This window comes from Ranitomeya imitator, chromosome 2, assembly GCF_032444005.1.
Source record: "Ranitomeya imitator isolate aRanImi1 chromosome 2, aRanImi1.pri, whole genome shotgun sequence".
NCBI classification, from domain to species: domain Eukaryota; kingdom Metazoa; phylum Chordata; class Amphibia; order Anura; family Dendrobatidae; genus Ranitomeya; species Ranitomeya imitator.
This window is the reverse complement of record NC_091283.1, coordinates 471,032,811-471,050,428: the sequence shown is the minus strand read 5'-3', so window position 1 is coordinate 471,050,428 and position 17,618 is coordinate 471,032,811. Positions and strand designations below refer to the sequence as shown.

The 17,618-nt window shown below is 39.9% G+C and overlaps 1 protein-coding gene across 1 annotated transcript in view; it reads right to left on the bottom strand.

Annotated features, from left to right (window-relative positions):
* Positions 1-11,634: 11,634 nt before the first annotated feature.
* JPH2 (junctophilin 2) overlaps positions 11,635-17,618 on the bottom strand; it is a 135,234-nt gene continuing 129,250 nt past the window's right edge. The window contains exons 5-6 of the mRNA XM_069751261.1: positions 16,865-16,948; positions 11,635-11,881 (exon numbers count right to left, since the gene is read on the bottom strand). Coding sequence (XP_069607362.1) covers positions 16,868-16,948 — 81 coding nt within the window. The 3' untranslated portion in view covers positions 11,635-11,881; positions 16,865-16,867. The remainder of the gene's footprint in view (positions 11,882-16,864; positions 16,949-17,618) is intronic.

Here is a 17,618-nt window from a genome sequence, read left to right as displayed (position 1 = left end):
TACTAGTGAAGCATGACCTGACAAACATGGTGCACATGTATGCAAAATTCTGAGGTATCGAGGCCATTATGTGTGGTTTAGCCCATGATATACCATTCTGTTCTGGCACATTTACCTCAGCTTTGTGTGATATATCTAATAAAGTCACCAAACAGCATAAGACAGAATAGGCCCTAATGAGTAATGTGAGCACATTTGATCGCAGGTTAAATAAATTGTTGGACATATGATCTTTGAAATGAAAAAAAATCAACCGGCTTTTAAAGATGGATTCAATTCATAGGACCCTGGTCCAGAGGCCTCATCACTATTTTGTGGCCACCAGATGGGTGCCCTGTGCCCAGCTTCCTGTCTGCTTCTTTTTAGACTAGATGCTCTGGTGCCACATCTTGCATGCGTCACATCACAATACTGACGCCATACAGGTAAGCTGTTCGAAACAAGAGCAGAATGAAGGTTGTTCACCGGGTTTCCATCTGGCAATAACAGAATATTGACCTGACCGCTAGACCAGGACTTGCAAATTGATTGTCTAATCTCTGCCTGCCTGAAAAGCACCACTCCAGCTTCATTTCTATTTTAGGAGTTCTGCTACTAATCTAAGGTCCTCAATCGTAGTCTTATACATACCTGCTGCCATCTTCACCTTTCTGCTCCGCTTCGGTCCCGTGGCACCATCTTCTCACAGCAACTTCAGACTTGTCAGAAGTAACGGTCATGAGCTTGAGCTCTTTATGAAAGTCTATGAGACCCAGAAAACACCAGGTCAACAAACTGCTGGAGACTGATGGGAGCAGCAGCGATAGAAAGTGAAGATGGCAGTGGGTAAGTATAAGACCTTGGGCAGGGACCTTAGATTAGTAATACTACTCCAGCACTGCAATATAAGAAAAACGCTGGAATAGTGCTTTAACATTTTTTTTACTTTTCTCTAATGTGATTTTTATTTTAATGTGTATGGCCAGTTTTGGATTAGGGCAGATCACTATGATGTTGGAAATTTGGATCACTATATACAATTCTCATTCACTTTGCTGGTTCTGGTTGTTTGCTTCTGGCTTTGCTAGCAAATCTAAATGGCAAAAATGCATGAAATCTGCAAAGTGTGCACAAGCCCTCGTTGTTCTGTCCAAAATAATTAGACATTTAATCTCAATTCCATACATTTTTTGGGAACGTGTGATCAAAAAATTATCTAGTATTTAAATATGCTTTTATGTTAGTTGTATTTTTTTAAATCTAATTTTTGATATATTTTTTTCAATTTTTGATATCACTATTAGTGATGAGCGAATATGCTCGTTACTCGAGATTTCCCGAGCATGCTTGGGTGACCTCCTAGTATTTTTTAGTGCTCGGAGATTTAGTTTTTATCGCCGCAGCTGAATAATTTACATCTGTTAGCCAGCATAAGTACATGTGGGGGTTGCCTGGTTGCTTGGGAATCCCCACATGTAATCAAGCTGGCTAACAGATGTAAATCATTCAGCTGAGGTGAGGAAAACTAAATCTCCGAGCACTAAAAAATACTAGGAGGACACCCGAGCATGCTCGAGAAATCTCGAGTAACGAGTATATTCGCTCATCATTAATCACTATCCCTGGTGACTCACTTGATTAGTAAGCACTGTCCAGATATCATGGGTGCCTCCTGCCATAATGATGATATTGTGCAGGACCTATTAATCAAAAGGGGTGCCGGGGATGCCGTCATGTAGGAGGTTCACAGGGATCTGGTCCAGCGGCCACAGATTATTGATATCGCCATTTGACAGCAATGGAGGACACTATGGGTAACGTAGGATGCGTCATCCACTTGAAGAAGGGAAGGAGGACGACAATCATAAGTACAAAGGAGGCACCAGATAAAGACCAAAGACACCTATTGGACCAGTTATCCTCCTTGCAGAGAGGATTGGGGACATATATTCAGCATTCTAGAATCCTGTAACACAGGGCTTACAGGTGCCGGCAGTACTTTATATGGGGAAACCTGGTGACAGGTTCCCTTTAAAATGGAACTCCTTTATATACAGTAACACAGGATCCAAATTCATAATGGCTAGTATACATGTGCCAAGCAGGAAGTAGGAGTCTTAAATTAGGCAAGTGTGAACATTTCTATTTTTACATAGATCATGATATGAAAAAAAAAAAAAAACACAACCATTATTGAATTATTTTCAAAAATACAGTTAGCATAAAAATCTGATTTAAACGAGTTTTCTGATGAATCGTTCCCTTTAAATCGTAATATTGCATGTAGGCTCCCTAAAATGCTGCATTTACATAACATATTATGTCACCTCAACAATTTATAACGTAACATAAAGAATAATAAAGGACTTTCACACACAGAAAAAAAATCTCTGTTGATTCTCACACTGAAATAAGCTATTAAGCAATATGATAAGAAAAAAAATACAGTTGAGCACATTTTATTCACATTTCCTATAAATCTATCATATAAGCGCCATGTGACCGTCACAAAAACATTCCATTGTCCACAATGAATTTCTTTTTTACATTGACAAAAAACACAAAGCAAAAAGTGTACAACAAATTGGAGACTGAGACCACGTTCACACTTTCAGTATTTGGTCAGTTTTTTACCTCAGTATTTGTAAGCCAAAACTAGGAGTGGATGATTAATACAGAAGTGGTGATGACGTGTTTCTTTTGCCGTATTTTGCGGAGTATAAGACGCACCCCAAATTTTGAGGAGAAAAATAGGAAAAAAAAACTTTTTTTTTTATAAAATGGTGGTGCTTCTTATAATCCATGCGTCTTATTGCTTACCGGGGGTGGTGGCTGCTGTGAAGCAGGGTCCCAGAGTCACTGCTGGAGTAGGCAAGACTGGATTGTTGCTGCAGGCAGCGGGCTGGGATGAGAGGGTGTTCGGATGTGCACCGCGCCGCTGCGGGTGTTCGGTGCTGCGGGGGCTCTGTCGACATTTTGTGAAAGCCCAAAGCACCTGCACATGTTAAAGCACATGGTTTACTATGCGGTGGACTCCGGGAAAATGGCTGTTGGGGGCGGTGCATGCGCAGATTGAGATCTCGGCACCAAGATCCCGGGAGATCTCAGCGCTCCACTTTGCCTATTCCAGCAGCGACCCTGGGACCCTACTCCACAGCAGCCAGTAAGGTATATCCACATTATACGACGCACCCCCATTTTCCCCAAAAAATTTTTGGGCAAAAGTGCATCTTATAATCCGAAAAATACAGTATACTTTTCCTCTGATTGTTCCACTCCTGGTTTTGGCTTATAAATGCTGAGGTAAAATACTGACCAAATACTAAACATGAGAATGTGGCGTAATAGATAGGCCTCAATCATAGGGTTTGCTTTTTAAGTTACGGTTTTTCAAAACTTTTTTGCAATATTTACTATAATTTAAAAAAAATGTACATACCTCCCAACAGTCTTGCTTTTTTAAGGATTGTCCTGCGAAATGATCCTCGAAAGAGGTGGAGCTAATGCAAAGATACCACAAAATAGCCATTTTTTTAAGGTTTGTAGGCTTTAGGTTATGTGCACACGTCAGGATTTCTGGCAGAAGTCTTCCTGACAAAAACCTGACATTTCTGCCAGAAATCCGCATGCGTTTTTTTTTTGCGGTTTTGATGCGTTATTTTGCGCGTTTTTGATGCATTTTTTCCAAATGCATAGAATAGCGGGAAAAACGCAGAAAATCCGCAAAATTAATGAAGATGCTGCGTTTTTTACCGCAATGCGTTTTTTTTCGCGGAAAAAACGCATCATGTGCACAAAAATTGCAGAATGCATTCTAAATGATAGAATGCATAATGTATGCGTTTTTAATGAGCTTTTATCATGTTTTTATCACGAATAAACGCGAAAAAACCTGACCGTGTGCACCTACCTTTACTATGTTGATTGGGGTAGAGTTTTAAATCTTGAATAGGGATTTTAATGTTGGGAGGTAAGTCCGATTGCCCCACCAGTGTCAGCAAAGCATCAAAAACTAACTAAAAATCTAACTTGCATAAACATGTAATGAATAAAAAATACAATACCACCCAGTGCACACATTTTTTTTTTTAAATATCCTTTACCAAGACTGGCCATTTTGAACATAGCAATTAATTGAGCTCAGATTTCATTTCTTATACTGCTATGTGTTGGGGATGCTGCAATGTGATTGATTGCTATAGGCAAAAAGGTCATTTTTTTACTCCTTTAGACAGTTTTGACAAATAAAAACAAAATCATACATCTTTTTCTGGGAGTAACAGGGTTAAATAATTTCTTTCAAGTAAGCATACCGGTAATTCATCCCCATATTAAAAAAAAAGAAAAGAATACTGTCATCCTGCAAACTCATTGTCACTAAATTTTGGGGTAATTTTACAATAATATATTAAAGCATGCATTCTAAATTTTAAAAAAAGCAATTTCTTTTTATTTAGCACAAAAAGCATACATAAAACAAAGAAAAAAATTACAGTAACTGAAATGCAGTAGTTGTGCCGACATAAAATAAGCCCACCCAGCCACATCATGAGTATATAACCAATCAGTAGCTGATATTTAGCATTACACTCTGCATTGATTTATATACTGAGAAACTAGTGACTACAATATATAGAAAAATGCAAAATAAATATAATATTAATTAGTTCATAAAATGGTAATAGTGGGAGATGAGACCTAAAAATCAGATTTTTTATACACATTTTAGAGTACATAAAGAGGGTATAAATCAGCATAAAATATTGGTATCAGATGTCTGTAAATAAACACATCACCGTATATACTCAATTTTTTAAGCCCTTTAAAGTAGAAGTATCACAAAGTATCTCACCATTTAGTGTGTTTAACATATTTGCAATATAATTTTCAATTAAATTACATGTCTCATGTGACCCTATGACAACACTTACCGCTCCAGTGTTCTGGTAGGCCATTTTCTTTATCATGGGGGGGGGGAAATCATAAATGTTATTAAAAAAATGCTGATATCTGTTATGAAAGATAAATAATAACAGAGAGAAAGAAAGAAAAAGAAAGAGAGAAACAAAAAAAGAAAAAAGGGAGAAAGAAAGAATGAAAGAAAGAAAAAGAAAGAATGAAAGAAAGAAAAAGAAAGATAGAAAGAAAGAAAGGAAAAGAAAGATAGAAAGAAATGAAGAGAGAAAAAAAGAAAGAAATAGGAAGGAATGAATAAAAAGAATAGAGAAAACGAAAGAGAAAGAAAGAAAGAAAGAAAGAAAGAAAGAAAGAAAGAAAGAAAGATAAAAAGAAAGAAAGAAAGAAAGAAAGAAAGAAAAAGAAACACTATACAAACTGGTTTGGGGGTGCAAGCTATAGGGTACCTACCCCATATCCCCTGCTAAATAAATAAAAAAAATGAGTGGACATGGGTGAATAAAACTCACTTGCTTTCACCATGATTTTCTTGGAGTATGGACATTTTTTGCATTTATACAGATAGAACTTATCAACATCCAATATAATATTTCCTGCAAACAGGCACATTCTAAATTTTACATAATTTCCTAGTTCTGTACATAACCTAAGATGTTCCATATTATGTGTAAAATATATGATGATCCGACACATATTCCCCAACATGGAACCTCATCATCTCCAGATTACATATCCTGACATATAATATCATCACATCCATGTCTATCTCATATAATTCACAAGGTGCGTTCATGTCGTGTGAGAAGTTTGTACATATTTTTGTCAGTTTTGCTGGAGATAAAAGTCAACAAAAGGTTATATTCATCTTGAAAATTTATCACGCGATGCTAAGAAATGCCAATCCCAATCAATAGGGGTCCAACTTCTGGGTCCCCGACCATTCCATTGAGTTAATGGGAATATGTCAGCAGATTTTTCCTATGCAATCTCAGAGCAGTATAAAGTAGGGACCGAGACCCTGATTCCAGAGTTGTGTCACTTACTGGCTGCTTGCTGTAGTTTTGATACAATCCCTGGTTTGTCTGCTGTAGATGAATGCCCAACACACAGGTTCTCCATGCATGTGTTGTGACTGTGACACAGAGGCGACACATGCAGCTGCGGAGCCGGCGTGCTCCAGGTAGCCAGGTTCCCACTATAGCTTATTCGGGAAGCGCTATAGCTTGCCGAATAAGCAGGCACCCAATCAAATTAGCTCATCTCTACTAACTACATGCCTATTGTGCCCGACGCTGACACAGACTGCTCCTGCCAGTGATTCAGCAGCTTCTGCTGACATCATGTCTACATAATGTAGCAGCAGCTTCTCATCAGCTCTGCTCTGTTGAGGGAATGTGACTGCTGATCTCATGCTGATTGACATCCGGCTCCCCGCTGCCTAATTGTGGTGAGCCAGCTGTCAATCAGCATGATGTCACACCCCATCGACAGAGTAGACCAGAAAAGGAGAAGCTGCTTTGTTGATGTGCAACAGCTGAATCGCCTTCAGGAGCAGACAGTGACCTCCCTGACCGACGCCAGATAGAACAAGCAGCTAGTTAGCAACTACCTGACTATCCGTGTTTAGGCCCACAGTAAAAAAATTTTAAATATTCCAGGAATACACCCTTTAAAGATAAAAAAATGGAATGAGATTCTACTTATGAAAGAAGTTCATGGAAGTGTAAAGCAAACACCGGGCACTTCTACCCTGAGAGATAAAATCTGGCACCATAATGGAGGCTTATTATAATCTCTGTTTAGGGTTAATCTATTCTACACAGTAGCGTAGCTACCGGGGGGGGGGGGGGAGGGCAGAAGGTGCGCGCGCCCCAGGCCCGGTGCTCTTAGAAGGCGCACCCAGAGCTATGCTGCTGTAACTGTATCAGCGTGCCCAGCGCGCCGATAAAGTTAAATGCTGCGGCAGAGCAGGGAGAATCGATCTCCCTGCTCTGCCGCCCGGCCGCTATGGGGCCCCTGAGCAGGCGGGGGGGCCGGTGCCAGCAGTGGGCCCCCCCGCCGTCATCGTAAGGTCAGCTGTCCTGGCATTTAGCCGATACAGCTGATCGCATTGATAGGAGAAGGAGCCCTATGCTCCTTCTCCCATCATCCCCCTGTCAGTGTGGGCATCTGACGTCGCCGACACTGACAGTGGGCACGATGACGTCACTGCCCGGCGCCCGCTGTCAGGAGATCAGCGGGAGCAGAGCAGGAACCAGGAAATAGAGAGGTGAGTATTTATTTATTTATTTTTTATGGGTGCTGCTGCCTTATTACAGGGTCTGCTCTATAAGGGTATACCTTGACGATTGGTGGAGCAGCTTAGTATACATTTTTTGCAAAAAAAGTTTCAACTAAATACCCTGTTTTTTTCCCATCCTTTGACAAGAACTTGCTTATTACTATGATTTTTTTTTTACAACAGAGTATTTTTGACCACACTGTGCTCTTTTGTGTCTTCAAGTTTTTTGGTGGTGTGAACAGGTTCCTACAGACTTGTTCAATGTGCAAGTAGACCATGTGTTTCTGGCTCTATAATTGTTCTCTTGTTTCTACAAGACTGGGGAGTCCATCACTCCTCTGTGGGTCATTTGCATTCAGCTGTTCCATCCTGCATGTCCACATGGATATTCCTTCTCTGAACCCTGCTTATACAGGTACTATACAGATGATCAGGTTTTAAATACATCCGATAGGGATTATATACATTAGTTAGGACTGCTCTATAAGGGTATACCTTGACGATTGGTGGAGCAGCTTAGTATACATTTAAAAAAAAAACGTATCAACTAAATACCGTTTTTTCCATCTTTTGACAAACACTTGCTTATTACTGTGATTTTTTTTACAACAGAGTATTTTTGACCTCACTGTGCTCTTTTGTGTTTTCTTATTACAGGGTCTGCCTATGGGGGAGCTGCCTTATTACACGGTCTGACTATGGGGGCTGCCTTATTACTGGGTCTGCCTATGGGGTTCTGCCGCCTTATTACAGGGTCTGCCTATGGGGGGGCTGCCTTATTACTGTGTCTGACTTTGGGTGCCGCCTTATTACAGGGTCTGACTATGGGGGCTGCCTTATTACAGGGTCTGCCTATGGGGATCTGCTGCCTTATTACAGGGTCTGCCTATGGGGGGTTGCCTTATTACAGGGTCTGACTATGGGGGCTGCCTTAATACAGGGTCTGACTATAGGGGTGTTGCCTTATTACAGGGTCTGACTATGGGGGTGCTGCCTTATTGCAGGGTTTGACTATAGGGGTGCTGCCTCATTACAGGGTCTGACTATGGGACTGCCTTATTACAGGGTCTGACTATAGGGGTGCTGCCTCATTACACGGTCTGCCTATAGGGGTGCTGCCTTATTATAGGGTCTGACTATGGGGGCTGCCTTATTACAGGGTCTGTCTATAGGGTGCTGCCTTATTACAGGGTCTGACTATGGGGGTGCTGCCTTATTACAGGGTCTGACTATGGCAGTGCTGCCTTATTACCGGGTCTGCCTATAGGGGTGCTGCCTTATTACCGTGTCTGACTATGGGGGCTGCCTTATTACAGAGTCTGACTATGGGGGTGCTGCCTTATTACAGGGTCTGCCGCCTTATTACAGGGTCTACCTATGGGGGTACTGCCTTATCACAGGGTCTGACTATGGGGGCTGCTTTATTACAGTGTCTGCCTGTGGGGGCTGCCTTATTACAGGGTCTGACTATGGGGTCTGTCTTATGCTATAGAGTCTGCCTGTGGGGAGTGCATTATACTACATTGTGGACTATTTGGTGCATTATGCTACTGTATATGGAGGCTATCTAGGGGGCCATCATACAGTATGGAGATTACCGCGAAGGGGCCATCATACAGTGTTGGAGCCATCAAACAGTTTGGGGGCTACTAAGGGGTCAGTATACTGTGTGGGTGGTACTATACAGTGAGGGTGCATTATACTGTGTATAAGAGAGCATCATGCTATGTATAAGGGAGCTGTACAGGGGGAGACTCGGGACATTATTAAATGTAAAGTGGGCACTTTTTGTTATAGGGGAACTCAGGTTACTGTGACTATCAAAATATGGGCACTGTTTTCTGGGGCACTTGCACCCTGCATTACTATATTATAGAGGGGTGCTTTAGAATTTAGAGGGCACAGAGAACCACACAGTAAGTGCAGTAACAGGGACACATACGGCAGCAGCGGCTCAGTATTGGGGTATCAGCAGGATGAGGAGTTTGTGCAGGTTGGGAATAGATGGTGATGGGGCTGGAATATGAGAAGTTTAATGTGTCTTTGTTGTATTCTCTGCAGACGAGTTGTACTGGAAGAAATTGTCATGTCGGTCTGGGCCAGATGGAAAAATTGGGAAAAATTAATGATTCCATCAGAAAGAACGTCAGCGGTAAGTCATTATCTGTAACTGTGCTGTGATCTCTTATATGTTCTGTAGAACTGGTATCCACCACTGACCATATGGCGGTAATATCCATGTTGGTCTTTATATAGAGATTATCTTCAGTAACAGCGCGGTCATCTGCTGAGGTTCTCCTCCACTATTAGGGTGCGTCACCGAGTTGTAATCAAGGTTACCTGGTTAGGAGCCCACTCAGAAGTTTCGCCCCCCCGAACCAAAACCCTAGCTACGCCTCTAATTCTACATGCCAGCCACTGCCTGGGGCAACTGGTCTTTGATGACAGCTAAAAACACCTTCAGACAAGTCTGTGGAACACAATATCAATGGTAGAAGTTAGAGGCCCAAGGTCTGTGATAACATAGATGTATCAGAGAACAGAGACAGTAAGTGTTGTCAGTAGGAGACAATTTTTTTCTCACATAGTTTGTTCAATCCCTTTTTTCATTGAATGCCGTTTTTTTTAATAAATTGTTCCTGGTCATGATGGCCCATGACATACATGGCAACATTAGTCTGAGAATTTCCCTGGAGCTGGCAGGAAAAGGCTACAGTAAAAGTAGAGTTTTTTTCTGTTCTCCACAAGCTTTGTAACAAGAGGTCTTCTGAGTCTAACATTGGCCATACGCATAAGGGAGCTGACTATCTCTCCCGATTCCCCAATACACATGAATGCTTGTCTTGGCCGAGCGTTCCTGTGTTCCCTATGGGAAAGCCACTGCCAAACTCCTCTGGCAGTGGGTCATCTTCACAACGAACAAAAGGATTAGCTCCTGAAATTCAACTAGTTGGATCCTTTTCTTCCCTGGCCTCTTCTGTCAGAGATGAATTGAGAGGGACCAATACATTAAATGGTCGGCCAATCCCAACAAAATTGGCAGGCTTTTTTATTATGTGTATTGGAGCCTTTACTATAAGGCACAGATCCCGGAGACTCCCTGCTCTGACTGGAACAACCCAACATGGTGGTCATTTCATAGGCTTGGAAAGCACAATGATTCTGGTGTGGAAACAGTCCTGATGCTTACAATCTTAAACATGTGTCAATCAAAAAGCAACTTTGATCCCATATAGTTACTTTCATAAAGATTTTTTAAGAAGGTCTCCGTTAAAAACATTTACATTGGCACTGCATATGTGACATATTGTGTGTCCCTTTGAGGGTTAATATCTACAGTTAGATAGATAGATAGATAGATAGATAGATAGATAGATAGATAGATAGATAGATAGATAGATAGAAAATAGCGAAACAGCACCGAATAATTGAATCTTGAATCTTGAGATGGGTGCAAGGCCTCCCAGATAACTATCCTATTGTCATGTAAATGTCATAAGAAAAGCAGGCAGCATTCCAAGAAATTAAAGAGGAAAAAAAGGGCCTTATTAGCGATGTTTCGACAGTGAACAGCCTTTTCTCTTGGCTTGAGAAAGGCTGTTCACAGCCTAAACGTCGTCACACCAGATGATCTAATAAAGTCTCTTTTTCACTTTCATTTTTTGTAGCTCTGCCTGCTTTTCTTATATGATAGATGAATAGATGGATAGATAGATCAATAGAGATTAGATTAATAGAAGACAGATAATTAGAGTCTTTTAGGGATTAAAGCTAGAGCAGAAACATAATCTTTCCAATTATCTGTCCATCTACTAATCTATCTTAGTATGAAATGTATCTAATATATCTAAAATATCTATAAAAAAATCTAAGCAGCAAAACCCAACTACCAAATACTGAATAGCAAACAGCTCAATAAATTATAATTACTCGCCAAACCCATGCAACATCCACAATAGCTGTCTGATAAGCAGATCCCAGCCCCTGATGAATTAAATGAACATTCGAGGGAATATGGGGTTCAATGTGCTGAAAGTGCAATGTTTTTATTTTTTTTTTCTCCCACGCGTTTACAACAGACACCAATGTGCACCTCAGTATGCATTGTATTATTCTGTAAAAACATCTCTAGGACAAACCAGTCACACATGCAAAGTCTATCTAGAAAATTCTATCCTTTAAGACATGGGGTTGGATCACGGTGTTACATTGTTATATAGCATGAAAACGTGTAAACATGTCTGCTTCCTCCAATAGGCAATTGCCAACCTGCACCCTGCACACAGAAAATAAATACCCAGTAACCTGTCCAAACACGAAAGCTACACTTGTGCATTGGGTTAGTGCTCTCCATGACTTCAGGTGGTCAATGTGTCCATGGAAGAACTCCGCAAACCCAAGTTTCTGAGCTCTTATTCACAGATACTTTTTTTTCTTTTTGTATTTTTTTATTTTTAACTTTTTGTCATTGTGATATACCTCAACTCTATATTCTTTCTTTGCAAACAAGACGGTGGAACACCTCAGTGCAGTGCGACAGAGGAAAGAAGTAAAATCAGTTGCTGGAATAGAACTTGGAAGGATCGATCTAATATCACTCATCTTCTTAACTGTCTGTCAAGGCACAAATCGGCTTTATTTTTCCTGATAACTTCTCGTCCTGCATCAGAAAGATTGATTGGAAAATCCAAGGATCTGTCATTCCTGATAGAAAAAGAACAAAATCACAAGTCACAAGATCTGAGTGTAATTCTACCAGAACAGTGTGGTTATGAGATTTATCTTGGAGAGCGGGGTCTTGAACTTCGGATGCTTCCCGCTCAGTCAGTGCTGGAAGCTGAAGGCGAGGGACATGACCAGACACCGGGAATGTAAGTATGTAGTGTTTGTTTTTTTACATTTACAACGGTAACCAGGGTAAACATCGGGTTACTAAGCGCGGCCCTGCGCTTAGTAACCCGATGTTTACCCTGGTTACCCGGGGACTTCGGGATCGTTGGTCGCTGAAGAGCTGTCTGTGTGACAGCTCTCCAGCGACCAAACAGCAACGCTACAGCGATCGGCATCGTTGTCGGTATCGCTGCAGCATCGCTTAGTGTGACGGTACCTTAACTACAACTACCAATCCTGGAAATTCATGGGAAAGATGTTGTTGATAAGAGAAGTTACATGAAAATGCACCCAGGAGTCTAGACCTGACCAACTACCAGAAGACTGGGTAGAGAAGAATCAAAAAGCACAAAGTACTATCTCCCTAAGTAGAGAGAATGATCACATGTGCATGTATTTAAATGTGAAACTGCAAAAGAAATCTGGGAACTGCTGCAGAATCTGCATGAAAAGATAAATCTCAGCAATAAGCTCTATTTAATGAGAAATCTGTATCAGTCTAAGATAGATAGGGCCAATATTCTAGAAATTGCAGAGCGTCTGCGGGGAATTGGGGAAGATCTAAAGGATTTCCATGTTGCTGCACTACTACTAAGTGGTCTGCCAAAAAGCTATGACACATTTGTAACTGCACTAGATGCATGCTCAGATTATGAGCTTACATTGGAGTGCGTCAGAAGAAAGCTTGTGGATGAGTATAAGCGAAAGACAGAAAGTGTAAGCAGCAGTGAGGTATCTAAAACAGAATCCTTTTTAAAAAACAAAGATCTACCCAAAAAACAAATGTAACTTGAAGGAAACATGTGAGTGTTTTGTCTGCAAGAAATGAGGGCACCTATAGGATGACTGCAGAGTATGGAAAGCTAGAATCAATCAGCTAAAAAAGCAAAATAATCATCAAAAAAGTTAAAAGTGACATTATTGAAGAACATGACACTTTGAGTACTGAAGCTGCATTTACTGTTAATGCAAATACATCAAAGCATGCATGATGTATAAACTCTGGCCAGCTAGTTATATGACTAATGACATAAGCTTCTTCTCTAACCTTGACTAAAGTAGGTCAGAGAAAGTGATCTTGGCTAATGGTCAGTACATGAATTCAGAAGGAATAGGAGATGGTTACATTAATTGTCAACTCTCCCCAACACAAAGCAGAAAGATCCCAGTAAAGGCCGTGCTCTATCTCCTTACTCTTGAAAGCAATCTGTTACCTGATAAGAAACTCAGGAGACAAAGAATAAAGTTACATTTAAAGATAGCAGTTGTATTATCTCAAAAGAAGGTCACACACTAGCAGAAGGAAAAATCAAAGATGAGTTGTACCAGCTAAAATGCAAGGAAAGTATATACACTGCTAAACATGAACAGAACAAGAATTGTATTCATGTATGGCACAAACGTCTTGCACATAGATACCCAGAATCAATAAAAAAGTTAGTTAATAAACCACTTGATGATGGCATGATAGTCGATCTGGGCAATCAGACAATCAAATGTACTAGCTGTCTTAAAGGAAAATGTAAAGAAAATCCTTTCCTAAGAAAAGAACTGCAAAATCAGAACAGTTTCTGGACTTAATACACACAAAGGTTTGTGGTCCGATGAGTACTCAAACTCCTGTAAAGCAGAGATACTTTTTCACATTTATTGGTGATAATTCAAGATATACAGTCATCTATCTGCTTCACAGCAATGATGAAGCTCCAGAGAAACCTGAAATATATCTCACTGAAGTATATGACAAATTTGGGAGAATGTCGAAAATTCTGTGTGCAGATAATATAACTGAATACACAAGTACTGAGACACAAAGCATTTTTAGGAAAATTTGAATAGTGTTTCAGAACACTGTATCAATACAACCCTGAACAGAATGGTGTAGGGGAAAGAAGGAACTGGACATTTTGTAAAAATGGTAGAGGTATGCTATTTGATGAAGATTTGCCAACAACATCTAGGGGTGAAGCAATCATGACAGGTTGCTATCTTCAAAACAGACTACCAGGTGAAGCTACTGAGAAAATACCATTTGATCAGTGGAACAGCAAGAAGCCTGAACTAACTATAACACATAAGAATTCATAAGCAAAGAATTTCTACATATTCCCACACAAAAGGGTAAAAGTGGTAATCTTCTGCAAAAAAAGGGTATCCTGGTGGGCTACAGTGAAACCCAGAAAAGATTTAGAATCCTGTACCCAGAAAAGAACAAGGCACAATAAGCAGCGATGTAATAATTGATGAGCACTTTGTGTCACTCAAGTTTCATGACATCATACCAGAAGTCCAGCTGAAACAACAACAATCTCAGTCACAATCTCAAAATAACAAGAAAAAGATGTAGACATTTGGTTATGTTCTTCAACCACTGAAGAAGCAACATAAAAGTTAGGAGATTTTCAAGATCAAACAAAGGCATACCAGCTAAGCATCTATCCTACTTTGTCAAAACACTACCTGAGTCAGAGCCGCTGTCATAGGATGAGATGCAACAACTACATTTCCATGAAAAACTGAAGTGGATTAATGCTGCTAATGAGGAAATTAAATCCCTTTGTCAACTTCAAACTTGGAAACTCACCAAACTACCACAAGGCAAGAAAGCAATCAAATGCAAATGGATTTTTAAGACCAAGTATGCCTTTGAACACAAGGTCCTCAGATTTAAAGCAAGATGAATCCCAATGGAACCATCCTATTTAAAATTGGAAGAAGATGATCTGTTACCTAACAATGAGAAATACAGACAGGCAGTGGGAGCACTTCTATACATGGCAACCATGAATTGAACGGATATCATAGCAACAATTGGAATTCTCTGCAGATATGTGGAAAAACCACACCAAAAAGGACTGTAATGCCATTACGAGAGTTCTTTGATTTTTTGAAAGAGATTCAAGACATAAATTTAAGGATATCTGCAAAAGGATATCTAAATCTCATAGGCTATATGGCGGCAGATTTGACTGGTGGTCATAAATCCACTATTTGTTCAAGATTGGAGAAAGTTCAATTTGCTGGTCCAGCAGGTGTCTGAAGCCTTATCATCTACAGAAGCAGAGTATGTGTCTGCAGCCTACGCAAGTCAAGAGGTAATTTGGTTATACCAATTAGGCGATCTTCGTAAGCCATCAACTCAACCAACAGTGATTTATTAAGACAACCAGACAACCAAGGATGCATTAAACATGATACAATGAGAAGATCAATGTGAGAACCAAACACATTGATGTTAAACATCATCATCACCGGTGTGATTTGATAGGACGTGGCATAATTGAGTTTGCTCATTGCGAGACTGACCAGATGATAGCTGATGTTATGCCAAAGCCACTTTCAAGAGCCAAATTTGAAGAATTCAGAACTACTATGAAACTAACAGGATAAGTAGTTGTTGAGTGAGGGTGTTGGAAAAATGCTTATTATTGTATATATTACATCAACTACTATTTACATTTACTACTGTTAAAAAAGTGCATGAGTTTCTGTTTCCAGCAATAATGTAATATTGTCAGTAAAGCTCTGTTTAAAAAAGCAAAAAAACAGGAAGTTCCTGTTCACTATGTGTAGCTGAAGAAAAACAAAAAACTGAGCGGGAGTATGACTTGAAAACATGCATGAGGTAAAGGCATATTCACACTGGCCATAGAAACAAGCAAAACAAAAGAAAAAGCAATGTGTGCATATACCCTAATGAAAATAAATAAGCAAAAAAGCAAATGCATTAAATAATTAACATAGGGTATTTAGTAAACACTGTTTTTGATTTAAAAAAAAAAAGCATAAAGCTGTCCCACCGCGACAAGGTATACACAATTGGGACAGATAAAAAAAAGCATATAGTTGTCACATCGCGACAAGGTATACCCAATTGGAACAGCAACTGTCCCAATTGGGTATACCTTGTCGCAGTGGGACAGCTTTATGCTTGTTTTTTTAATCAAAAACATTGTTTACTAAATACCCTATGTTAATTATTTAATGCACTTGCTTTTTTGCTTATTTATTTTCATTAGGGAATATGCACACATTGCTTTTTCTTAATTTTTTTTATGTGTAGCTGAAGTAGTTTTACTTTCAGTTTGCAAGATGACAGACAAGATGCTAAGATCCTAAGCTATAAGGAATATCAGTTGTAAGCTGTATTATCTTTGTTCTTGAATAAACATACGGTATATTCATTATTAAACGCCTGGATAGTAGAGATTAATCCACTGCCAACAGTAAGAAAATCTAAAGTAATTTTATTAATGTAAAATTGTGGTCTGATACCTAAATTGCCCTGTATAAACATAAATTGTTAACCCACAACCACTTTTGTAATGTTTTGTGTTCCCTATACAGCTCATTTCTATATCTGTGTTTTTACTTTACTTCCTATGAGGGTCTGTTTGCCTCTCAGCATTCAATGTGGATTCTGAAATGGGACATCATCAGGGGGTGGCGAAGTGGTAACTCCCCAATAATGTGACTGCTGGGCTATACCCCTGATGACAGCCAATTTAAGAGTCCCCAGTGAATGCTATGACTCAAACGGATCATCAAAGGAAAAAAGTAAGGAAACAGATATAAGGATTAGCTGTATTTTGAGAACGGTACAGAATTTCATAATAACGCAAATTATGAAGGTGGTTAGGTTTTAAAATTAGATATTTATACAGGACATTTTATGTATAGGACAACCCAGAAAAAAATCTTATTTTGAGAAGTTAGCGTTTTAATGTGTAAGACTACTTATAAATTACTTAAAAATGTAAGGTGTCCTAATTGTTTACTCTGGAAGGTAATACTTACTCTTCATGTCAGTAGATGTACGAATAGGATAGACAGGCCAATATTCAGTAATATTACCATGCAGATCATAATTGTATCAGGTCTCTGTAAAACAGAAGATGGCACAATTAGTAACCTGGACTGAGTATTATAAGAAGAAATTTGGCAAAGAAATAGAGATATAATTATAACCACATATTTATATTTTACTATGTAAATGAATGCCCACCCGTGATCACCATTTTTATCTACATAAATTAATATAGTGATCAAAGCTTTTTTTTCTTATGTTACAAATAATATTTCCAGAGTATTAATGGGGTTGCCCAGGTTTGGCACAAAAGTGACTGTTCTTAGTTGAAGTCTTGTGAATCCATAGATCATGCACTGTGCGCGCTGCTAGGATTCTCCAGTGCCGACGACAAGACCGGGCGGTCATGTGACAGCATGTATGCAATATGCATGCTCCCAGCCACATTCCGACTAGATTTGTCTGGCCTCGCTCTATGTAAATGAACTGAGTGAAGCCGTCTAGTCAGAATTTGTCTGGAAGTATATATGGAGCGCCTCCAGACACATGGCCACAAGTTCTCGGTACCGGGCCTCTCTGGTTCGGTTCTGAGGCTGTCACGGTGGCTAGACCCGGTCCGTGACCCTGCTAAGGGGCGTCCAATAAAAGGTGATAGGACTCTGTCAAGGTTTCGTGACGCCACCTGTGGTGTTCGGTCAGGGTGACCGACGCTGCTGTGGGGTCCGCTGGGGTGATGGAATGGCA